The 26,564-nt window shown below is 39.4% G+C and overlaps 2 protein-coding genes across 3 annotated transcripts in view; one reads left to right on the top strand and one right to left on the bottom strand.

Annotated features, from left to right (window-relative positions):
• LOC135258515 (ribonuclease inhibitor-like) overlaps positions 1-26,564 on the top strand; it is a 362,007-nt gene that overhangs the window by 127,296 nt on the left and 208,147 nt on the right. The gene's annotated exons all lie outside the window — the stretch shown is intronic.
• Positions 22,582-26,564, bottom strand: part of LOC135259573 (probable E3 SUMO-protein ligase RNF212) — a 57,700-nt gene continuing 53,717 nt past the window's right edge. Inside the window, exons 7-8 of the mRNA XM_064344085.1 lie at positions 24,959-25,189; positions 22,582-23,734 (exon numbers count right to left, since the gene is read on the bottom strand). Coding sequence (XP_064200155.1) covers positions 24,994-25,189 — 196 coding nt within the window. The 3' untranslated portion in view covers positions 22,582-23,734; positions 24,959-24,993. The remainder of the gene's footprint in view (positions 23,735-24,958; positions 25,190-26,564) is intronic.

Raw genomic sequence — 26,564 nt, forward strand, 5'->3', positions numbered from 1 at the left:
CTTTTATCAATCAAGGCTCATTGGATGGCCCTCAGATCCGTGAGTACATACACTAGCCATATTTAAACTGCGCTTCTGTTGGGTTTACGCTTACGCCACCGCATGCTTTGTCACAGCCACTGTTTTACATATATAGCAAACCGACACTGCTAAACCGTATACGCTCATCAGACTGTACAAATTCACACAAGGATAGCCATAATCCACAACCGTTTCTTACAGGGTCACTTCGCATTTCTCACTCTCATAATAAAACGCTTTGCAAAAAGAAATGATATCTCATAAAAAACATGTTTTCAACGTACAAAAATGCCAAGTTACTCAAAAGTATTGATATCAAAATGACACCAAGTTACGGTACTACAAACAATATAGGCTATCTTGCCTCACTGAAATTACATAAGATGTATTTCAAAGCAGTGCTACCCAATATTTCCTCAATTCTTTCAAGTCACTTGGCCCTGTGTTTTGTAATCTTACCATTTTACAATGTCATGCAAACTTTGTGTCAGATCAAAGAGTCAAATATTTCGAATTGCCTCATGGAACACAGAAATTCATGTAGAAAACTGCTGCTGAGTAACTGCAGGAAGCATATTTCTCCAGAAAACATGTTTATACTTGCTTCTGAACTGAATTTGAGTACATGTACAAGTTATTGTATATTTGCTACGTACAATAAATACTGCATGTAAAACACATATTGTACATACATACATAGAGAACTTCTTTATCCGCATGGGGACATTTCCCTGGCAGCATCTTACATTCACATTCACGAACACACACTTATACCAAGAAACATACTATCATTCACGCAACAGAAAGCCTGGGCAGCAAAATACATACATACCAATACAAATTGGACATACACACGCCTATTGAATCAATCTTGACTGTGAGAGAGCCATCCACACATATGTTTGGCCTGTCCATGTAGTGCATGCTTATACACACAGGCCCAAGTGACTTTAAAGAATTGAGGAAATATTGGGTAGCACTGCTTTGAAATACATCTTATGTAATTTTGGTGAGGCAAGATAGCCTATATTGTTTGTAGTACTGTAACTTGGCGTCATTTTGATATCAATACTATTGGTAGGATAGAATGGAGATCAAAATTACAACACCATGATATACCTTTTTTTAACACACAAAATCAAAATGTATGGTCAGGGTTTAGTAAGTAAGCGACCAATCCGCAACGTTGTGGAAAGGTAAATAACGTAATAAAGAAGTTTAAACAACGTGTCAGCGACGTAAATCTATAACGTTACGACGGATGACTGCCTGGTGACGTAATCACAACGTCGGGGTAAGGTTATTCTATTACATTGTCAAACGTAAAGTTGTAAAGACGTAAGTGTTACGTATCCACAACGTTGTTTTGCGACGTCGCAGCGACGGGGCGCTGGTCTTACGTTTTTACGGTAATACTACGTAAATTGAGACGTAACGCGGACGTTATGAGACCAATAGAGGACGTTAATAGTATGTCGCCACAACCATATTTTGTTAGTAGAAGTTTCGGGTTGAAGTTTCTGGGGTTCTTGTGGGTATCGCGTAACCAGATGCACCAGTGTTTGTAAATGAATTGATTTCGTCTTTAACACGGTGGTTTGGAACTGTAGAAAACGGTATGTTTAGAGTCGCAATAGCTCTCAGGAATTCGTGCCAACCTAGCCGTCTCCTTCTAACATTCACCATTTGTGGCGCTGTAACACTTTTCACTAAATCAATGCTACGTCCCAAATGTGTGTATGTGTCTCTCTCGCTCGCTTTCTCTCTGTCTTTGTTCTGACTATCATTCTCTACAGGATCCCCATTCCCATTTGTCCCATCTGCCGTCAATCATCATTACATCCTTGTCCCGTCTCCACCAAAAAGAAAGTGCCACACCACCCCGGTTCCTCCAATCAGCAGACAGCTTCACATTTTAAAAACCCCGGACTTCCTGTTTTTGGTAGCTCTCGTGTTGTCAATCTGTCTTTGAGTTTTAGCCGTATGTTTTTTTGCTGGTGTTTAATCTTCGTATTGTACCGTTCCCTAGTGTGTTGCCATTGTGTATGTTGTTATCCTCTGTTTGTCTGTCCCGTTGCATTCCATGTGGCCACGACGAGGCCTTGGGACAGGGTAAGACAGAGGCCTCTATACATTGAGCACACGTAGTTTTGGTACTTGTATAGACACCTTAGGTTAGGAGTGGTTGCCACCTGCTGTTTCTGTTTGTTAGCTAGAGTAGAAGTCAGACTTTTGTCTTGTAAATATACTAGTTAGCCTTGTCCTACTTTTGATTTTCAGCTAGCTGTTTGGTTTTGTTGTTTTTCTTTTCTTTAGCAACACTCCGGTTCCTTGACCTCGATTGTGTGTCTTGTTTAGCCACTTGTATTTTCACTTTTGCACTTTAAATATAGTGAACACACTTCACTTGGCAGTCCGTTTCAGTCTCCTTATTACTATCACACAATTGCTCATCTTTAAATCACCCGGTCTTATAAATATATAAATGTTACTCACCCCATGTACCCCTAAACCTTTGGGGCCATAACATCAAATATGTGGGTACCAGGAATAACGGTACCATTTAAAATAAATTTGCCCGATTCATTCCACGAAGCCAAGTCTTTCGATTGAAACATCTTATCTAAAATGTATTGAGCATTCTTTCGGTTTCTCGATGGCACATTATTCAAAACTTCTTTAACCATATTATCCCCCTCCACACCAACAGCGGTGGTTTGTGTTCCTGGTAAAGTCTGCTCTGCATCATTCTTTACAGAAGGTGTTGGTACAGCCAGTGTTAAAATATTAGTTTCAAGTTCCCCCTGCTTAACCAAGGACAAGTATCTATGCAATAATGATGTGTATTGCTTGGCTTTCTCGTGTGGGTCCAAATCATCTCTACTCAAAACATTCTTTATAGAGGCTTTCAAGTCATTTTCCACAGTCTGTCTTACAGGTTTGGGGACACAGTTATTCCTTAATCTATCCAAATGGCGTTGGGGGACTAAATGCATTTTCTCAGCATACTCCATCAGATTTAACTCTGTCTCGATGCAATTAGACTACTTTTAAACGGAACAGCCACACTTAAGTGGAAGAAGGAATCCCCCCCTTTGATTAATAGCTTGTTTTTTCCTACGTATGCCAATCTTTTTATCCGCAATAAACTTTCTCTGTTTTCTTCTCCAACTTTTTATATTGTGAATTTGTAAGTGGCATGGTACCACTGAGAATGTTAAAAGCCACTTCGCACAGGGTTAAGATTAACTCGTTTGATGCAGATTGCAAAATGAGTCATCTCTGTGCAGGTTTAGCTTTAAGTAACAGTTTCAAAACTGGTAAGTTCCTATGAATCCTAGCCGACATATCGGTGTCTCAACTCTTTTTCTGGACATGAATAGCCGGATACTCTGAAAGCAAATCTGTTCTGAGACGATATGGGTCTGGTGTTTTGGCTTTATAATCAATCAGTTATAATATCTGTAAGGCTTTTCTGTGGCGTTTTTAAAACATGCTTTGTATTACCAGGGTACATTTGCCGGGCCAGTACATTTATTTGATTATTGTCTCTGGGGTTCTTAAACAAAATCAGATAATTCGTATTCAAACTGATCGTTCTGCTAGTTTTACCCTGAAAAAACATTCTGTACCAGGTAGACAGTGATGTACGTATTGCGTAAACACCTTTTCAACCTGGTGGTTATTACTAGTGTCTTTCATCACATTGTCAAAAATTAATAAATTATTCTTAGCCACAGGCAGGAGGTTGTCGTCGTATAGAGTGCTGGGTATCCCTTCAACGAACTTGATGTCTCTTATCTTCATTAACTCATCGTAAAGCGGTTGCCAACAGTCATAAATGTATACAACGTTTTCAATTTTATCAGAAATCACATTGTCTGCATTAGCAATCAGCATCTTTATAAAAAACGTTTTCCCCGATTTTGAAGGTCCACTTATTACACAAGAGAAAGGGTGTTGAAGTCTAAAGTCAAAATTTGTGATGTCTCTCAAACCCTGAATAGGTCTATCCATACCTCTCTCAGTACCCATAAGGCAATGTCAAGAAATCAGAAAGTAGGACACGTTTGTGTACACAACTTTAAAACGCTGAATGACTGATTTGTTTTTCAGTGTGAGTTGCTTTTTATTCCTCACAATGTTATCAGTGCGTGCAAGTATGTGTTGAGTGCTGTCTCTATTCACCACATAATGGTCAACAAGGTCAATCAGCGTGTCTAACTTGATCACCTTTGAATTTTCAGCATTCAGAGTAATTCCTTTTGCTTTCATACACGTTTTACCACTAGCCGTCCGATACCCGTAGGTCTTTGGACCGCCCGAGCAAAATTCTGTGATGTAATCCCCGCCGCCTATTTCATCCATCAGATCTCCTAGATACGGCCCTAGGGACGGTTCCCAGTCACCATCCTTAGAAACAAAGACAACACTGTCTGTGTCACTGTCCAACAATCTGTCACCCAGCTTATCCATAAGATTGTACAATTCTAATCGTGCATGAGCCGCTGTGAAAGCACTGAGAAGCATGTTTATGTTGCGAGTTTGTCCACCATTTCCATCTGCATGACGCCACTGAATCAATGCCATGTCTTCCTAGACAAACGAAAAGTGGGTGACATCATACTCGTCACCAAAAATGTATCAAGCAAACTGTTCAGAGTCTGTCAACATTTCTGCTACGGGTAGATTTTTTCCTCATTGAGAAGCGCCCCCAGAGGCTGTTGAGGAGAACTTTGTTGATGGATCTCTGGGCTTGATTCACACACATTTCATCAGGATTCAACCTAATATTCTACTTTTCAAAATAGTCTTCAATATAGGCTCGTCGGCCTCTGACACAGCATGCGCAGCATGCACTGGGTAACCGCTGTCTGAGCTTTGCGGGATGCCACACCTCATCTATCCTGACTACCACATAATCCTTCTCAATAGCTTTCATCAGCTCGATACTACCCCAGCATCCTGAAATCCACCTTTCTTCCAGTTTGTCATCAAAACGCTTTCTTAAAACCCCATATGGTATCTTTGACAATGGATGAGTGTGGTTTGGGTTATAACGGCATGCGTGACCATGATGCATACAACCGTTAAATTCAAGAGCTATTCTCGCGCCGTCTTTTTTGTAATAGCCATCAACATAATATTTACCCACCATTATCTCAGCGTGGTGCACATCTACATTTCTGGTTTCCTTGACAAATTCTAACCATTCAATGGAAATGTTTGAATAAGCTTTGTGTTGGTTAATGTAAGCGTTGTTATGTGTCAGGGCTAGTGTGTCTCTGGGGAGAAAACGTGTCTTGTAGCCATACAGCAGGACGCTAGCATGGTGTGGTTAAACAGGTCAAGCCCTGTACTTTCAATAAATTCGTTGCGGTACTTTAAGCACGCCTCTCTTAGCAGGACGACATCATTTCTACCATAGGTGTACAGTTCTTCCTGGAAGTCAAAAACACCGTCAGCAACATCGTTGTACCACTTGTCAAACTCGGGCCTTGTCCTTATCCGACGTGGCCTCATAACCATAGTAATGTTTGTCGGGATAAGGGCCTCGGTAGTTGTCATTTTCCTGATTGGAGAAAGGGCATTTCCCACACAAATTTAACACAGTGCTCAGATTTAAAGTTACAATCTCGAAGATTTCTGTTTCGTTCTCTTTGGCGGTACCAATGACGAAAAGCAGTAATTGCAGGTGTGTTTTTGGACCTCACTTCCCAGAGATCCAACCGGATCCAACCAGTGTCGCCTGTGTGACGTCAGACAGTTGGCACCTGGGCCACGCCAACTATAACACTATTTACTGAATAAAAAATGGTTGTTATAAAAGTAACGTTATGTACACACTCATTCATTGTCTAACATAAGGCTAACTTAAGCTGCCTTTACACTGCCAAGCTGGGTTAAAATGTTGTAGCAGACCTGGGGTAGAATTAATGATGATCAATTTCCACAGACGTTCTTTATCCACCTTTTGCCCGGTATGAACATCTTTACACTGCAAAGAAGAATTTGCGGGATTCTCTGCGGCTCGTACAGTTATGTATCTCATGCACACTAAACAGTCTTTCTCGTGAATGATTGTTGTGTGATATTTTTGAAACAACTGCCTTGCAAAACGTAATAAAATAATAACGCTAATCCATACTGCTGTATTCTTTTATTTAGTTTTCTCCGGTTTGACATCTTTACACTGAAATCAGACCTGGCTCTGCTCCACCTATACCCCTGGTTAATGCTCTGTTTAAAGATGGCTTTATTCCGATCATTATAATATATTGATGAATGTGAAGGAGTGGCCCTTCACTAGTTAATTGTTTAATTGATTGCTTTTAATTGATCACATTTAATTGTTTAATTGATTTAATTTGTTAATTTGATGGTGATTGTAACCCAGGTGCATTTGATTGGCTCAACCTATTTAAGTGTGTCAGTAGGGACAGAGAAGGAGAGCCATGTCTATCATTTGTACTGCTGGTGTTTTTAGAATAAATTCTTCATCTTTATAAGTCTTGTTTTACTCTGCTATCAAGTTAATTGTGAAAAAAGGCTTAAAAACAACAATGTAAATAACGGTAACGTTAAGGCCAATTCAGATCAATGATTCGCAACGAGACGAAACGGTTTTGGAATGTTGTAGAGAAAATTGCAGCGGTGTGAACTGGTTAGTTGCAGAGCGTCTGAAGCCGTTGCCTGGGGTCTCAAAAGACCCACCTTGTCAAATCGCCAAGTGCAGTTAGAACGTTTACAATCAGACGTCTTGGAATTTTGCAAGTTGCATCCAGTCTCGTTGCGAATCATTGATCTGAACTGACCTTAAGTTAGCTACACTGCAACGTTGCAACAAGGTATCATTGCATTCGAGAGACGGTTTGCGAGGTCGGTACCGGTCGGTAGCGTTAGCTAGCGTTTTTTTCTTATTGTTAACCGACATTAGATTGTGTTAATTACATTAGCTAGCTAGCTAACGCAACGTTACCTGATGTGAGAGATGGATACTGTGCGCAACGTTGTCTAAACTAATGTTGTCTTGTTCTTGACATGGTCCGGTAGCTAGCGTTAGCTGTGCAAATAGCTATGTAATTTAGTAAAGTTACATTGTCATTAAATGTAATACGAAATCTACATCAACAAATAATATGATCTCTCATGTTACCCAAAAACCTTTTAGGGTTCCATAACTCCCCCAACCCCCCACTTCTCTGTTATTGTAATGCATGCAGACACCAGAAAAAACAGTATGCCGCTCACACACAAGTGAGTTGAAGAGCGAGTCTGTTGCGTTAGTTCCGCCTACCCTCTCTGGCGGACCAACCACTGATGGGTGATGAAAAACGCGTCACTAACTGTGCACCGCTTGTGATTTTTTCCCGGGAATGTCGCCACAGACACGAAGTTTTTTAATCATGAATTATTATAATAATAATAGTATAAATTAATCTAAAAATAGGCTCAATCACCATTGTGTTACCCAATGCAACGATAGATAGTGACTTAAAAGACATTTATTTTAATGAAAATCTTTGAGATTATTACTTTAAAAAGCAAATTGGACTTTTATTTTGCCATTTTCTCCCATTTTCTCCCCAACTTAGTCGTTATACCAGTTCCTCGTGTGTATCACAGTCCTGGTCGATGCGCTATCCTCTTTCGGTCTGGGGAGGGTGTAGACTACCACATGCCTCCTCCGATACATGTGGAGTCTCCAGCTGCTTCTTTTCACCTGACAGCGAGGAGTTTCACTGGTAGAGCGTAACGTGTGCGGAGGTTCACCCTCAGATCCCCTCCCCGCTGAACAGGCACCCCAACCAACCAGTAGGAGTCGCTAATGCAACGATCAGGACTCTCACCCTCACCGGCTTCCCACCCGTGAACACTGCCAATTGTGTTCGTAGGAACATCTCACCAAGCCAGAAGTACCGCTGCCAGGGATTGAACGCGGGTCTCTGTGGTGGTAGGCGAGTGCTTATACCTCTACACTACCCAGATGGCCCAAACTGAATTATTACTGATGTCATTGTAAAACCATGACTTTAATGCTTTAATATCTCAATGATAGTAGTGGCAGTGATTATAATGGTAAAAGCAGTGACATAATGGTAGAATGTAGGGATTTTTGGCATTTTATACAGCTTCAGCTTAAACTCTGCATTCTTCCGGTTTCAGCCACGCCCTCTTCCGATATTTAAATCGAAAAACACATACAAATAATTTTATTGGTTGAACAAATAGATACACATATATTTATCTGGATTTCCAGCTTATTTTATGACAAAATTCACATTTGAAACATAAAGGAACCAGTTCAATTAAGTCATTATATAATTTGACTGCAATCAAACTGCAACATCATTCTTAAGATAAACCTGTGCAGTATTAAAGATAATTCCTTCACATTTTTGATGTGCACAAACTAGCCTCACTCTGCATGATTCTGTCCCAGTCTTTGAAAGGCTTTGAGAGATAGGTAGATGGGGGATGTTCAGAGAGTCTCCTTTACTTCTCATTTTCATTTTCAGAGTGCCATACTATTCAAGCAGGCCATGTTTTTCATTGGTGGAAAGAAACTTTTTTACTTACCTTGTTGAAGAACAGATGCTTATTTTATGCTATCTTGCTTACCTAAACATATTATCTCACTCCAGGAGATACTGGATAGACCATACTAGATGAAAAGCAGATTTCAAATAAAAATGCCTTTTATTATCTCAATTATTAATTATAAAAGCAAAATGAAAGTAGATGCCATTAATATGTTTTGCAAACATTTGTTTGTTTGCTTGTTTTGACCAAGTTGACAATTATTCTTAGAAACGAAGTGGTTTATTATTGTATGCAGAGCATTTAAACATCTGAATTGATCGCATCCCATCTGTGGATTTTCATCACTTCGCCTGAGTTATTCTACTGCAAGTCTGATATGCTTATAAGGGGGTACCGCTTTTTATTTAAAGTATTTTAATGACATTTAAATACTAATTTAGAAATTATTTGAAATTCAGTATTTACAAATACTGAGTATTTAAATTACAAAGTGCATTTCAAAATACATTTAAGGAGCATTTGCATGTATTTGCCATTACTTTCAAATATGTCTTTAAAAAACATTTAAAATACTGAATTTTCAAATACGAAGTATTTGATTTATGGAATTATTTGAAAATACTTTCACATCATAGTGGTCAACACTATGCAGTTGCACCAAGCTTTTGAAAGACTTGAAGGCAGAGACTGTAAAAAATATGGACAAAGCTACTGTGACGTCACTCATTGCCTCTCCGTGGGTCTGTAAAACACGTTTTGAAGCTCAATGGCGGGCGCGGCCATGTTCTCGATTTGGAGCCAAAACCATAGAGTTAAGCGGTCTTGTGATTTTCACAATGTGATTGACAGTCCGGTGCGGAAAAGCCCATCAACCTGAACGAACGATTGCAGAACGAACTTGAGGCTAGCTGACTGTCTGCCGTTATGTTTTAAAATATATGATCAAATGTTTACGGAGTTTAATTTCCATCCGTGACTGTACTGTGTCATGTAATCACGTTATATGTATGACATTAATAATACAATTATGTTCAGTTATCTTCAATTTATGTTTCTCGTCAAAACGAATATGCTTAGCTAGCATATCAGCTTGCCAGTGAGCTAGGTAAGCTATCCGTGGTTAGCTCACGCATTAGCAATATGAACTACAGGGGAAGAACATCGACTGCACTGATGGTCAGTCAATCAGAGATGTGTAGACTACTGGTGATTTGACTAGGCTAATTTTCATATAACTGTCTGGTAGACCTGCTGTTAAGCAAGCAAGTTATCGTGAGCATTTTGTCTAATTAGAGAACAGTATTTTGATAAGAATGCGTCGAGTGGCTGCAGACGGCCCCAGTCCAATTGTATGGATTTCCATTGTTAACCCCTTCACGCAAGCCCCCTAGGCAAATGCAATCAAATCAATAAGCCCCCTAGTGGTTTGCATGCTGGCGTGCCTAGATTGCTCAACTCAGACCTTAATTTCTCCTGAAACCAAACTATGAGTTGAAAACACAAATTGTGTATTCTAGTTTTGTTAGTAGATGATACATGACAACTATACCGAATAAGGAGTTTTGCAGCGCCACCATTGTCGCTCTGGTCCTTCATTTAACACGCCTCCCTCCCTGCAGTCTCATCTACAACTACACCCCCCACCCATGACATAATGGACAATATTGTCTATCTTGGCATTCATAAAAATATTCTTTCACCACTAAAAAATCGTATTCCGTCATAGCAACAACATAAACCCGACAATAGCCCTAAGATATGCCTATACAGCAGTGAAAACGCTGCTCACTCAACAACGAAATAAACGAGAAAAAGTTTTAAAAAATGATACCATGTCATTCTACAGTCAATATCTGGGACTAAATCTTGAATAAATATATAACCTTACCATTGGTTTTACGCGTAGAGATGTCCCTTTTGAGACTGAGTGGTCATACATAGTCTTGGACAATCCCTTTGTGAAATATACGCGCATGTGTGATACCTGGGTATCTTCCAAAATAGCTGTGCATAATACCACACGTGTTGTTTATGGCGTTGTCGCCCTTTTTAGTACAGTCTGGCTCGATTAACAATTCATTTATTTAGTAGGTGAGAGTATAAGCTTTCTAACGATGTATAACATGTCTAATTTTGCTTTTGGAATAGCGTTTTATAAGTCAGCGTAACCGGAAATTTTCTTTTCGCATTCAATTATGCATTCACTGTGTAGTAGCAGTAAAACAAAGACGCTGCTAACGAAACGTTGTCCTAATTTCTTGGAAAATACTATTCTTATTGAGGACTTCTGAGCATAGCTAAGCCATATGTTTGCTGATAGACCTAGCTGACATCGTTTTCTGGTGTAAGACAAGATTTCTACCTTTCACAATGAGCTCCCTCCCTGCATGCAAAGCAGATTTTAACTGTTATGTTGGCACCTGTAAGTCAGAACTTTCTGTGTATGATGATTTCATATTTATAAAGCAGCCATATGGATGAAAATGCTTTCAATTAAATACATTTATTACACTTTAAATGCACAAAGATATCATGTTAAACCTACATCACATAATCCTATCAAATAATAGTAGCAGTCACACAATTCATAGTAAATAAGTGCACATTCCACTTCAAAAAAGTTCAAAAGTATTTAGGCCTCCAACAAACTCTGGCAGAGGCCAGAGCCTGGTGTAGCAGTGACTGTGACTATGGAACAATTAATGCATGATCCCTGCAGACTGGGATTCTGGGATCCTGACTTTTGTACTGCTATGACTCATCCACTACATTAAAGCAAGCTGTGTTGTTAGATGTCGGATGCCGTGGATATGAGTATAAAAAAACCCATCTATGCACGTAAAAATGGTCTCACTCAATCGAACACATTGCTGAACACTGAAATTATAGCAAAAAACGCCAGAAAGTGAATCGCTTTAAGCCAAATTCAGCTTGTTGATGAGAGCTTGTTGCAGCTGAGTCGTTCCATGACACTCGATTAAAGAAAACAAACACTAGACGGCCAATGCAGCCATCTTGAATGGCTGGCATTTCACTGAGGTGCTCATTCACGGATTCCTCAATTTATCATAGCAATGTAAAGATATTTCAACGTATAAAATCTTATTTACTGTAGTTATCTCTGCCAGGCGAGAGCCTGGAAAGGATTATGTGTTTGGTCGCGCGCGCGCGTGTGTGTGTGTTTGTGTATCTGTCCGCAGTTAATCTCACATACTACTGGGCCAATCAGCCTAATACTTGCTGTGCATGCTGGCAGCAGGCCAAGGACCTGAATTCTAGAATATTTTGCAAATCGGTCAACGACAAACATTTTATTTGAATTAATTTCCAGCATTGTCCATTGAAATACATTCGCGGCTAACTGGCCGGTAGGGGCCGCAACTGCTTCCATTTGGAATGAAAGTCCAGCGATGTAAAATGTCCATTTCAACATTAAAATGGCAACAAAATAATCCGCCAACTAATGGGGTACGTTAATGTTTGAATCTGTAGCAATTATTTTGTGGCCATTTTCACGCTGAAATTGGTATTTTACATTGCTGGTCTTTTGGAATTGTTCCTGTCCAGATTTGAAAAGAAAGTGCCAAACTATAACGTCAACATTAGTTCTGTCTAACACATCGTGGCTGATATGAATGACATTAGCTAACATGTCACCACCTTAAGCGTTACTTCTGTTTTTGATCTTATCTGTGCTGATTTTATTTATTTTATTTTTATTTTTTTAATTATATTTTACTGTATTTTATTCTAGTTATTTTATTATTTACTATGTTAGTTACTGTTGCTATATTCTATGATCTTTTATTACACTTTCTTACATTTATTTAATTGTGTTTGTAATCTCGGCTACATTGAAAATGAGGGCCTGGCCCTCAATTGTACCTCCGAGAATTTAAATAAAGGTTCTGATTGACTGACTGACTGACTGACTGAATCGGCATTCTTGGGATTTTCAGTGGCACATGGTAAAAACTTGTAATATTGTATTTGTCTGGTCACTATTGATTGTGTAGCCTCTATTGTTGCATCAGCAAAGCTAACACGCCTGGCGGAGATCTGCACTCTACTGAGTGCACTCTTCTAGTTTTAACTGTTTTTCTACCAATGTGTCAAACATTTCATTGTATTTTGAGACTGAAACTCCAATTCTTATTTTCCTATTTTAATAGACTGTGTCCTAGAGCACTTTCCTGGCACTTCCACCCAAGATGTCAGGAACATTCTGAGAAGAAATAACAAAGTAACAAAGAAAGCTGCGCCAGGAGGCTGAGCCAGGCTGGCGGATCCCAAAGGTCTGCGTAGACAATCAGCACACAGCATTCTCTTTAAATTTGATTTATGTTATTTATACTTTATATAATGTTTTCCTTTTTTTCTTGATTGCACTGATCTGCGTACACAGGGACACATTTTTATTTAGTTTATACCCATCTATGGTGACTTCTGTCACTTTACTTTGACTTTATTCAGTTAATTTTTTCAACTGTAGTCCCTAGAAAGGCAGAAGTGCATGTTAAAGGTGTGTTCTGCAGGTTTGGAAATAAAAGAAAAAAGATCCTGACAAGTGTCTTCTTTCAGCCGCATGTAAAACAAGTATGCTCTAATTACCATTTAGTGTCAATATGGGAACACTTTAAATGTTAAAGTGCTGTAATAGTATTTTTAAGTGACTACAGACATATCTATGTATTATTTTGAACATATTTTAAATACTTTTCTATTACACTGATGATACAATTGTATGGTGTTGGAAGTATATCTGTATATGTGTTTATAATTCACTGAAGGTATGCACATAATATACTTAAATCTTACAATGAATGCAAAATTATGACAATATAAGTATAGTGAAATGCTGCTTTTTATGTATTACAATACAAAAGAAAAGTACTATTTTTATATATTTAGCATTCAGGTAGAACATTTGTAATACACTTCATTTTATACTTACTGATATTTGGGGATACTCTGAAATATGACTTAGTACACTTACATTGTTATATTGACACTAATTTAATATGCTCATGTTTATCACTCAGAAGTGTACTTAAGTATGCTATAAGTTGTTCCAATTTAACATACTTTAGTAAACTTTAGTATACTTAAAATTGTGATATAGCACAAATTTAATGTATTTATTACAACTTAAATACAAATTAAAGTGGGTCAAAAGAGCACCCTCGAGTATGTTTGAAGTACATGTATACAGTATACAAAATTAAGTATACTTCAGCATGATATTTTTTCACAAGGGAATGCAGACTACATTAACAAAAAGGCAAGGCAGCGGCTCTCTCTCCTCAGGAAACTGAGGAGCTTCAATGCCAGCAAACACACCCTGATCAGGCCTGGCCTATTAAAGAGAGACGGACTCCACCCGAGCTGGAGAGGTTCTCGTGTCCTATCCAACAACATAGCTGCTAGTCTTAATAAGGCCAGATCCTGACACTCCATCAGGGCACCGGCCAGGCCGCAGGCTTCTAACCTTATGTTTTTGCCTGCTCGTTTCTTTATACCTGTGTCCCAGACTTATGGCCCTACGCCTCTGTCTGCAAGGTGCGTTTCAGAGTTAGTTCATAGAAATAGTATTTCAAAAGCCCCTTTAATTAATACTCTTAAACTAGAATCTGATATCTGTTATATTGAGACTGTGTCTGTTCCACGCATCTATGCCAAACATAAAGCTAACCGTGGAATTGATGTGGATAACTTAATTGTCATTAAAACACGGCACGCTGCTATTATTCATAGTGAACCATCCTTAAAAATTGGACTATTAAATGTTAGATCACTCACTCCAAAAGCAGATCTTGTCAACGAATTGATAATAGACCATAATCTGAGTGTATTATGTCTGACTGAAACTTGGCTAAGACCTGATGAATATGTTGCGATTAATGAAGCGTCTCCTGTGGGTTTCATAGGTACTCAGGTGTCACGTCCATCAGGCAGAGGGGGAGGCGTTGCAGTTATTTACCAGTCCTTATTGAGTCTAGCGCCTAAGCATGGCTATATGTTCTCCTCTTTTGAAGCTCTTATTACTAACTGTGTACAGCCCGATCTAGCTAATGAAAGTGCTAGCCGGCAGTCCTTTTTTCTTGTGTCTGTTTACAGGCCACCTGGGCCTTATTCTGATTTCTTAAGGGAATTCGCTGAGTTTTTATCACACCTTGCAATTTCAGCAGATAAGGTCATAATTGTTGGTGACTTCAACATACATGTGGATAAAAATGGTGACCCCCTAGGAACAGCTTTTGCCTCTATTATTGATTCCATTGGTTTTGTACAGAATGTTTGTGAGCCAACTCACTACCGTGGCCATACCTTAGACTTAGTTCTGTCACATGGTATTAGTGTGGTAAATCTTACCATCGCACCTCATAACCCTATACTGTCAGATCATTTCCTTATTACGTTCAATATTAAGGCATCAAATCCTCCTGTATCACAGCCTAGATATTACTACAGCCGCTCAATAAACCCTGAGGTTATTCCAAAGTTTTTAAATATGCTTCCGGAGTCATTCCTCTCCATAGAAGAAAAGACTGCTGAAAATGCTGATGAAGCCGATCTGGACCAATTGACCAACCAGCTAACCTTTACCCTCAGGAACACTCTTGATGCCGTTGCCCCCCTTAAAAGAAGAAACCCTAGTCAGAAAAAGCACACTCCGTGGTATAACGATACCACCCGGGCCCTGAAGCAGTCTACTAGAAAATTAGAGCGAAAATGGCGATCAACAAAGCTAGAAGTATTTCATCTTGCATGGAAAAACAGCTTTCTTCAGTATAAGCAAGCTCTTGCTTCTGCTAGATCTGCCTTTTTCTCAAAACTTATTGAACAAAATAGACATAACCCAAAATTCCTATTTAGCACTGTGGATAAATTAACTAAAAAACAATCATCAGAGTTTTCATCCTATCCTTCCAACCTTAGCAGCAATGCCTTCATGAACTTCTTCGATCAGAAAATTGAGGCTATTAGAGACCAGATTTCCAAACTGTCTCCATCATTTCCAGTACTAGGCCAGCATATCCTAAAAATCGTTAATACATCCCTAGTCACAGGATACGTACCTGAGTCACTAAAAGTGGCAGTCATTAAGCCATTATTGAAGAAACCAAACTTAGAACCCGATAAATTGGAAAATTATAGACCTATTTCAAACCTTCCATTTCTTTCAAAATTATTGGAGAAAATTGTTGCTAAGCAACTAAGTGCATACCTTAGCTCTAACGGTATCCATGAGGTATTCCAATCTGGGTTTAGACCCCACCACAGCACAGAAACCGCACTTATCAAGGTTACAAATGATTTACTACTGTCAGCCGACCGTAACTCTGTGTCGGTTCTTGTGCTCCTCGACCTGAGTGCAGCTTTTGATACAATTGACCATGGAATACTCCTGGACAGACTCCAGGCCTGTGTTGGACTTCATGGACAGGCACTTGCATGGTTTGGATCATACCTCTGTGACAGGAAACAGTTTGTCAAATTAAAAGAAGATGAGTCCAGCTCCTCAATAATGAAATACGGTATTCCACAAGGATCAGTACTAGGACCAGTACTCTTCTCGCTATATATGCTACCACTTGGCAATATTATCCGGGACATGGCGTAGAGTTCCACTGTTATGCGGACGATACCCAGATTTATATTTCAATGAAACCTGGCGAAGCACTGCCCCTTTCACGGTTAGAGGCCTGTATTGTAGATATCAAGGTTTGGATGCTTTCAAATTTTCTGCTCCTAAATTCAGACAAGACTGAAATGTTGGTTTTAGGTCCCAAAATATTAAGGGAGAAATTGTCTACTCTCACCTTAAACTGTGATGGTTGTTTGGCTGAACCTAATATGGTCGTTAAAGACCTTGGTGTCACCATTGATCCTGATCTATCTTTTGACACCCATATAAAAACACATCCAGAATTGCCTTCTTTCAGCTGCGCAACATAGCTAAAATTAGACATTTCCTGTCAGTCGAGGATGCTGAAAAATTGATCCATGCATTTGTTACGTCTAGGTTAGACTACTGTAACGCCCTGCTTTCTGGCTGCCCTAATAACTCGTTAAAGAGTCTCCAGCTTGTGCAGAATGCAGCTGCTCGTATCCTGAGCAGAACTAAGAAGTATGAGCACATTACACCAGTACTAGCGTCGCTTCACTGGCTACCCATTAAGTATAGGATAGACTTCAAGGTTTTGCTCCTGACTTTTAAAGCTCTGCATGGACGTGCACCTGTGTACATATCGAACCTGCTCCTACCTTATAAGCCCACAAGGTCACTCCGATCTCAAGACGCAGGCTACTTGGTAGTCCCAAGAATTTCCAAGAACCTAAAAGGTGGTAGGGCTTTCTCCTACAGGGCCCCACTACTGTGGAACCAGCTTCCATTATTTATAAAGGAGTCAGACAGTCTCAATATTTAAATCTAGATTAAAAACGCACCTCTATGCTCAAGCTTACAATCAGTTATAGTCTGGAGACAGGGTGCGAGAAGCCTGTAGTCATAGAGCTTTCTAGGTGGCAATCCTTTCCTTACTGTCACCTGTCAATCAGCTGTGACCCGACTTTACATGGGCTGGCTCTTGATAGGCGGGTATGGTTGTCTACCCCTCATGACTGCATGGGCTCTCCATCCCTGTCCTAGTAGATATGCAGCCATATTCTACTCCTGGCGGCGTCCCACAATACATACCACTGGCACTTACTCACTGTCTGGTATATTGCAAATCCCTTAACTGCTGTTTCCACCCTCTTCCCCACGCTGCCGGCGGGGCTCTTGCCCCAACCCTCGAGAGTGCTTCGAGAGTCGTCTGGTCTCCCCCACCTCTGCGGTCCAGCCCCTCCTTCGTCATTGGCTCCACCCTGCCCACATCTGCCGCCACCTGCTGTTCCCCATCACCGCCACCTGGCCCCACCCATCATCTGAGCCACATCACTTATCATATCTTCTGCATAAACTGGCTGACATGCTGGTCACCAGTCGGCACCCTGAGCCGACCAGAGGAGGATGGGTTTCCCCCTTGAGCCTGGTTCCTTCCAAGGTTTCTCCCCATCTGCCACAGGGAGTTTTTCCTTGCCACTGTTGCCTTAGGCTTGCTCCTGTGGGGGTTTAGGCTAGGGCTGTCTGTAAAGCGTATTGTGACAACTGTTGTAAAATACGCTATATAAATAAAATTTGATTGATTGATTGATTGATTGATCATGGTCTACCGGTCACTCACTGAGAGTGTTCTAACCTTTAACATCGTCTCCTGGTATGGGAACCTCTCAGTTAGACACAGGAACAAGCTGACCCAGGTGGTCAACCAGGCCAGCAGGATCATTGGAGACAAACAATTACAACTCCAGAACCTATACAACCGGTACATAACCAAAAAGGCAACCCAGGTCTATAATGATCCCACCACCCCCTTTACTCATCATTCCAGCTGTTTCCATCTGGCAGAAGACTCAAGGTCCCTCTAACCAGAAAAAATGGGTACAAGAAGTCCTTTGTGCCCTCTGCTGTGGCCATTCTGAACAGAGACATAATACAATAACCCCCCCCCCCCACTGCCCACGAGCATTGGTGCTGCTGAAAATGCATTTTATTTTAGCTGTTTTTACTGTCTGTTATACACTGTGTTTCCAGAATGCCAAAGGCAAATTTCCATTTTATGTAAATGTAATGGACAATAAAGTTTTTTATCTTAATTTATTCAGGGACTTTTGAGCATAGCTAAGCCACATATTTGCTTATAGACCGAGCTGAGTTTTTTTGAGTAAGTCAGAAAAGGAGAAAGACAGCACTAATTCTCTGTCTCTATCTACTGAATACAGATAACATTTCATCATTGCTATGTAAGTATTACTGCTCAAAATATTTTGGTTATATACGTTATTTTTGAAACTGAGTGTCTTTAAATAGGTTAGTGGTATTTTATAATGAGGATATTTCACACTGTAACGTAAGTGTTCGTTGGTAGCTCAGTAGTGTTTGTGTTTCATGAACCAGATATGATGTGAAAGCTGGAACATCACAAAAATGTGGTGGATGGTTGTATATTGTTTTAATGTCGTCCCATCCCCGTACAAGAAAACATTACATACTGTAGAGTAGAGTTAATGATTACACATTTAGGTAGTGTACCACATTGTGTGACAATGGTTTTGCCTTATTTTCATTTTCTATCAATGTTTAATCTTAAACCTTCATAAGGGGCACATTTATATGCTTTATAATGAACAAAAAGCATTTTATTAATTTTTGGAGAGATTTTAGATATGTTTCTGGACCCCTAGATATTTTAGACCACTGTACTGACAGAAAGCTTGTAATTCCCACTTGAAAATGATACCAACAGTGAGTTTCTTGAGTCAAAACAGTTCATTTGTAGTGAAATACATGATTATGTTGTGATTTTCAGCAATGCAGAATTTTGACATTTTGGATAGATTTGGAGACACTGGTACACTGCTTAGTTTTTGCTTCATAGACCTTTAGTAGTTTAGCAGAACTTGTGGTCAAGGAGTTTTTGATCCAGGACATGTATAGTTTAACCTGTTGTATATATGGGATCTCTCAGTATTTCATTGCAAACTAAAAAAAGAGCAAAATAATTTTTGCTTTTTTGCTTAGACAATTGCATTTGTGGCATTTTATTTCTTCCTAAATTATGAATATAAACTAATCCAAGTATTGTAGTATTATAAATGGTACAAATGTCTTGCTTCAGTTAAGCCATTTTTAAAGTATCTGTGATGCTCACATCTGGAGTTATAAAGCTTTAAATAGGGTACCCCCGTAAATGGGCAAGGATTGGCCAGATTTTGCATGTGCGTGAAGGGCTTAATCGATAGTGAATATGTACGGCTGAATTCTATTTAATCAGGGTCTAACGCTACAAAATGTAAAAGATGGCACTCTACATATGGCTGTTGAAAACAGAAAAAAGGAAATACAGTAATAGGCCGCTAACTTTAAAAAGATTTCATGGGTACAAATAAACTGCCAATTATCTTATCAAGAAGTCTGAGTTTGCCATCCCCTCCATGCAAAGACATATATGGGCATGTAAGCTACTGTCTGTTAGAGGCAGCGCATGGGTTGTTTAAAATTGCCAACGTAGGCTACCTTTGCCCATAATCCAAATTCAACCCCTAGCCCCTAGTAGTTCCCCTGGAGTGCCCTCTGTATTATAATTCACTGTCATCACATTGAGGGCTGCTCACACAGTGTACAAAGAACTCTGGGATACCCCCTTCACTACATTGTTGCTGGCTCAGTCATTTCTCTTGTCTATCACAGAAATATTTCAAAATATTTTTAAATTGTTTATATTAGTATTTAGAGCCATTTAAAAATACAAAAGTATTTGGTTTCCCAGGAAAGTATTTATTCAACGGAATGTATTTTTCAAACACTATTTGGGAAAGTGCTTGGTTTTCTATTAAATTAAATTTCTATTGAAATACAAAGTATTTCATTTGTAAATGTATTTGAAAATACTTCAAACATGTATTTTACTACATTTTCAAATACAAATACAAATACGTATTTGTATTTAACCCAGGTCTGAATCAGACTTATTCTCCATGTCTCCTCTCAGTATAGGCAATGTGGGCCACAAGGATTTCAGCTGCGATACAGATTTCAAACAAGGCATTCTGGGTATTTTCACATCTCCCTGTGAAATCTGAAAATGCACAAACATCAATTGAAAACACTAATTTTTCTCATATATCTATGCCAATCTGCAGTTTGTGGTCTGAAAAAATAACATTTTTGGATCAGGCCATGAATTCCTATTGTAAATATAGCAGCAAGCAGCAGAAATAAAGGGATCTATGCCAAACACCCTAAATAGCATAAATTACTTTCGTAATTACATTGAAATGTTCATTATTTAGTTGAAAATGTAAAATATGCTTTTTTCCATATTTTGAGTTCTGTAGCACCACCATTTGTTTTAATTTGGCTGAAAACTTGAAGCCTTTGTGTGTCAATGTATATTCCAAGTTACATCATATTTTGTGAAACCATTTGTGATTTATAAGCATTGTCTAAAGCCACCCACTGAAAGTTAATTGGCTTAGCCATTCTCTGGCATGGCAAATTTCAGTGAACAAATTTTATAAAGGAGCATCTCCTAAACAAATTAGTGCAAATATATGAAACATCCTTGAAGGAAATTCTGATTAAGTTTTACAAAAAACAGAAAATCCAACATGGTGCACTTTTTGGTCCTAGAAGCAAATTTTATCCTTGCAATTAGATTGAACTATTTACCAAATTTAGTAACTCTATACCACTTCTCTCTGGAGTTCTATGCTGCCTAAGTTTTTGTTTTCAAGTGTGTCAACATTGCCACCATGTGGCCTATTGGGCCCATATTCACAGGCTTTACACTGGCCTCTGTAAGCATTTGAGTTTGCGTCAATCCCTGTTAATTTCCGAGCCATTTTTCAACTGATGTATAAAAACAATAAAAACCAGAGCAATTACAGTACAGTATGGTTCCAGCAACTTCGCTGCTTGGACCTGAAATTACCACTGGGTCCAGAGAACCAGCCACACAGCTGTGAGAATAAATGTGGATGAGACTATGTGACTGTCAAATCAAATTAGATTTAAAGTTTTTTAATTTTAATTTTTTTAATTAAAATAAGTGATTTCAGATTAATAGAGAAACTTCTCAACAGCAATCTGTATTTTATTTTTTCCACTTTTATGTCTTTTCCCTGACTGTGGTGCTGACCTTGAACATGCTTTCAATATCACTGGCATCGTCTCCCTAACTCATCCGCCACATACAGGCAGATTAGACAACAGATCGTTTCTTTAGATTAAAAATGACTTCAGTACTTTTCAAGGAACTAAACATTTCTGCTTGAGGCTTCTTTTTTGCATCAAATACAGCACAATACCTACAGCACCCCCCAAAAAAAGTGTCACTGCGTAGCAGAGGCTGGTTCAGGGAGTATCCTGGATTCTGAACTCTCCTGAACTGGTCTGTAAAAGTCTTAGAACAGCCTTAGAACAGCTGTGACAGCCAGTTGTGAGTCCTCAAAAGGGATTTCCTGCCCCCAAGGCCTAAAGCAATCAGGCGCCACTAAAGCTTGTACTTAGCAGTCTTTATATATGCCATCTCGGACAGCCTATTTGAAGAGAAAACACAATAGCCCTCATTTACGAAACGAACGTATGACAGAAAACTGGGCGTACGGTCATTTCGGCGCAAAGCTCGGCATTTATCAATTTGGACGTGAGCGGAGGCTACGGCATCTAACCATATGCAGCCACATATTCATCACTTAAAAATATGTAACCTATGGCAAGATATTCTGTTTTGTAAAGACCTACATCGACTGTGTCATATCCCTGACATAAATAGGTATTTTCTAATTGTTTGCAATTAACGGGGTTAACAGTTTTTTAGTGTAGGCTATGAGATTAATTTCTCTTTCATTTTGAGATACCGGTGACATAATTACAAGCAATTAGGTTAGATGCTTATTCAGTCACCTATTTAAACAAGAGCTTTGACAGTCATCAAATCTTGGCAATGGCAGATCTGGCTCTGTTAGAAGGTCTTCTACGTGCCCGTAAAACAAAAACAAAACAAACGAAATGAAAAAATGTTTATAACATCATTAAAATGAAGAAATAAATAAACCCTGCAACCGTGTAATTATTTAAATACTAGTAGCCTAGGCTATTAAATTTTTACAATTATCTGCCACCTGTTATGCCCGAAATGGAAGCAGACCTGATAAGCGCGGACACTCACTCCTCAGTCTGCGTCAATGCAAGGCAGGAATCCAGCTGGCCTCCTCCAGTCAGCTGGGTGCTGCGCCTACGGGCTGCAACACGCTTTTTGGTGGCGAGTTTGAGGTCTGACCATTTTTTCTTATATATATATATATATATATATAAACATTATCAAATGTAAATAAGCAGCCATTAAAGAGTGAGAGAGGGGAGGGGAGGGGTGGGGGAAAGCACAAAACTTTCAGTGCAACTACAGTTTTACGGTTAATATATATATAGGCTATACATATCACGGATGTATACATTAAATATTCCAACCTCAGCTGGAGTTCGATAGTCCACGGCAACGCTGTTGACAACAGCAGTGATTTCCTTCCATACTGCATTTTTCTGACTTCCTTCTATTCCACTTTTCAGGCTGCCAAATAGAAATTGAATCTGAACCAATTAGTTCTATGTCAGAGAAATTTCTCTTCTTGGCCGTATTACGCTTCTCCATGTTGTAAACTCTAGGGGCGAGGCCTCTAAACCGAGAATATATAGGGGCGTGATATTTAAATGACGATTGTTTTAAGCCGCCACATTTATCAATGCCCGATCATTCTTACGCTCTGATTGGCGAGATACGAACATTTCATGAATCACACGTGAACCCTGTCATAAGATGATTTCTGCGCTCGGATCTGCGCTGGTTTCTACGTTAGATTGATAAATGAGGGCCAATTACCCCAGTCATACCTCTTCAAACAGTGGTTTAATGATGAACTTTCCTTGAATATTGTTTAAGAGCAGTACGCATGAGGGACGCGAGCTCAGCTGGAGGAGGACATTTCCACAGCCTGCCCTTGTCATCATGCTCCTAATACCAACTCACCTGCGGCTCCCGCAAGAGATAGAACTCCACAATTTCCTATTACTTTTGAATTATATAAAATATCACATTCATCTTTTAATAAATACAAATGAGGAATTCACACCAGCTAAATTGTTCTTTGACATATATTTGCACCAGAGAGGCATAAGACCAAATATAGAATAGGTACATTTGGATCAAAACCATTGGCCATTCCATTAAGAAACCTTCAATAAACAAAATTTTTTATGACATTTCCCCCTCAATAGCATTATATACATAAACATTTAAAAGTATCTATCACACTACAAAAGGCTCTACACGTGTATCAGGTGTTCCTCACTGTGAAGTTAACAAACTACAGGAGATATTCCCCTAACAGGAACACTAGAATGAAACAGGTGGAAAAAGCAATAAATATTCACTTGCTTGAAGAGAAACTGAACTTCTCGTACAGGCTCTCAATAGATCATTTCATTTCATGTATGGCAAGACACATTAACTGGTTATCCATGTTGGCCTCTCCCTCTCTTTCTTCTGTCTTCCCTGCTCTTAACCTGAAGAGGAAGAGGTAAAAGCTCTTCAAAGAACTGCTTTGCTGTTACCTTCTTTTGATTGGTCACTGCACGAGGAGTTCTTTCCTAGTAAGACATAGCTCAAATAAATGTGAGGGATAAAGTCCAAGAAACTGACACCCATTAAGGGGGCCCCCTCCTGACCTCACCTACACCTAATTTCCGTGTATTAGGGATGGACAATTTATGATGGTTATATTTCCATTTCTGCCTTAAAGAGCCAGAAGATGTTTTTTTATTATCTCTAGAGATAATAAATGAAAACCAATCAAATCAAGGTCTGATAATTGTGCTTTTTACAGGGCACAAACATATCCATTGGAAAAACTTGGGGCTTTATTAATTCTCTGCATTAAGCATCTCTGAGGCTGGGGGACGTGTTTTCCTCTCCGTAAGAGCAATTTAAACAAAATAAACCTGGGAGTTCAGCTTTGCTAAAAACCTAGTGCATTACAACTAACAAGAAAAGCTATTTTTTAAACTGGTAGAAGCCACAAATAGCAATTAAACTTTCCTTTCTTGTCCTGTGTTGTTTCTTTCTACAGTTTCAAAATGCTTGGCTACTGCATTAGTACACAACTACAACATAGTATAGAAATGCTTTACAAATGTAACAGCATCACTGATCAATGCTGTGTTAGATGTGTGTTTGAATTTGTGAAATGCTGTGCTGTGGCATTCTGTCGTAATGTAATATCATTACTAACTATAAACTACTGTAGCAAAGAGACTGAAATAAAACTTCACCGGGTTCTCTCTGTTTGCACTGACTGCACAAGCACTTTGGGTAATATTTTAGATAGTACAATGTGCAAAGTAATTTCCCTGTGTGCCCAGAGAACTTTCCTTTTATAATAAAGGCATAACAACTGAGCATAACAGATTACGTCGGTTTAACATAATTGAGATTGAGTGCAGACTGGGGGGGGGGGATGGGTTGGGGGGCATGAATAACAACATTCAGACTTTTAGTACGCAATGCACATGTGAAACCAGACTTCCTACACTGTTTCTTCTAGATTACATCAGCACCACCAAGCGGCTGTCATGAAGAGCCACAGGTGCCGAGAATTGAGTTGAGCCTTGTGATCAGCCAAAGAGATTTCAGTTCTCCCCATCACACCATGCAATCCAGGCACATGGGGTACACTGTTTTTCTGATAACACAGACCCTCAGAGACCACTAGAAGAAACGCCATGACTCACATCTGTGGTGTTGCGTAGATGGGTCCTACCAGGGCTCACTTTGGCATACGTCCCTGGAGGCTGAGTAGGGGCAGAGCCCGTGACAAAGATGACAGCGAAGAGTGGCGGAAAGGTGGCGGGGGGTTGAAAGAGGGGGTCTCCCAGGCCACCTCTCTCCTGTAGGATAGGGTTGAGGACGGTGTGGTCAAAGTGCTCTGCGAGTAGCCAGAGCGCTTATACGGCTTGTCTCTGCTGTAACAAACACAAATGGCCAGCGTGAGCACTGCCTCTTCTGTACAGTTACTGAATGTACATCCACCTGCATTTACCCCATGGTCAACCCTGCCCCAAAATAACCTCTTGTGGAAAAACAACTTTGGACAGGAGGAAGTCCAATTCTGCTGTTCTTTGAGGCTTTAATTCTGAATTATATGTATGAGCAGCACAATTTCTATCCTGCTTCAATTCTGAGAGATGGATATAAACACTGGTTTCTGTTATACTGTATTTGGTTGCAATGTGTTTTGTTGTATACATCAAGTAACAAACAAGCTCAACAGGTTTGCAGTTCTTCCAGATTTTCAGTTTATTCCAGAAACAAATTTTTAAAATGGCAAGCTTAAATTTGTTTGACATGCAAAAATTTTCTCACTGCTTTTTTCTAGCAAAAAGAAAAATGAACATCAAATAAGCCAAATTCCTCCCCCTCTGCCCCCCGCACCAACTCTTAATACAAATGTTGAATTTGATACATTGTGTTCAGTTAGGGTTATTTATTTAGTTATTTGAGGGTAGAAACGTGATCACATTGTAAAAGACACCAAGACTGACTGGCTAATGGTGCATGAAGTTCTGCATTTATCAAATGGTTCCTTCCAGTTTTCATCTAACACAGGGAATGTACAGTTGTGCTGATTTTCCGTTTAAATAAAATCAGATTATTCTCAATTCAGGGTGTATTAACTGTAGATTTTGATGCAAGAGTATTTGGCAAACCATGGAATGCCTTGATTAGGAAAGTGGACATTGTAAGGTTATACTCAAAATGAAATTATCATATTAACACTAGGAGCGCTGTGACAGGTCATTTGAAAAATATATTTGAATCATAGCGTAGTTTGTTAGTTTATAGTTAGTCATGGTTTGTTTCGGCTGTTAATTAGTTTATTTATAGAGTGTTTCAGTGAAGACGTCTTTTTGTACACCAACTCGGACGTTTCTTCTGCCATCGGTTCCCTCGGCAAATTTCCTATGCATTTATCCCAGACGGATTACGTTTATTTAGTGCACTTGTTATCAGTGGACTTTCTGTGAGTTCTGATCAAGCATACCTTGCTCGTTGATGTATACACACACACACACACACACACACACACAAAATATGCTAAAAAAAATTATAGCTGTATCATATCCTATTTTCTGTGAGGTAAAAATTTGACGTGACACATTTGGCTTTTGAGGGACCAGGAAATAGGGGACATTCGTTTCAGGGAGTAAAGGTTTTGGGGGGAAAAAATCATTGTGGAAGCACGCGAGTGGTGACACGATGTCCGGTTAGGCTAGGCTTTGCAGTTGCTATTATGTATAACTCCACAATTTTTTAAAAACATAGTATTAACCTTTAGGC

The sequence above is a fragment of the Anguilla rostrata genome, chromosome 7 (genome assembly GCF_018555375.3).
Source record: "Anguilla rostrata isolate EN2019 chromosome 7, ASM1855537v3, whole genome shotgun sequence".
In the NCBI taxonomy this organism is placed as follows: Eukaryota; Metazoa; Chordata; class Actinopteri; order Anguilliformes; family Anguillidae; genus Anguilla; species Anguilla rostrata.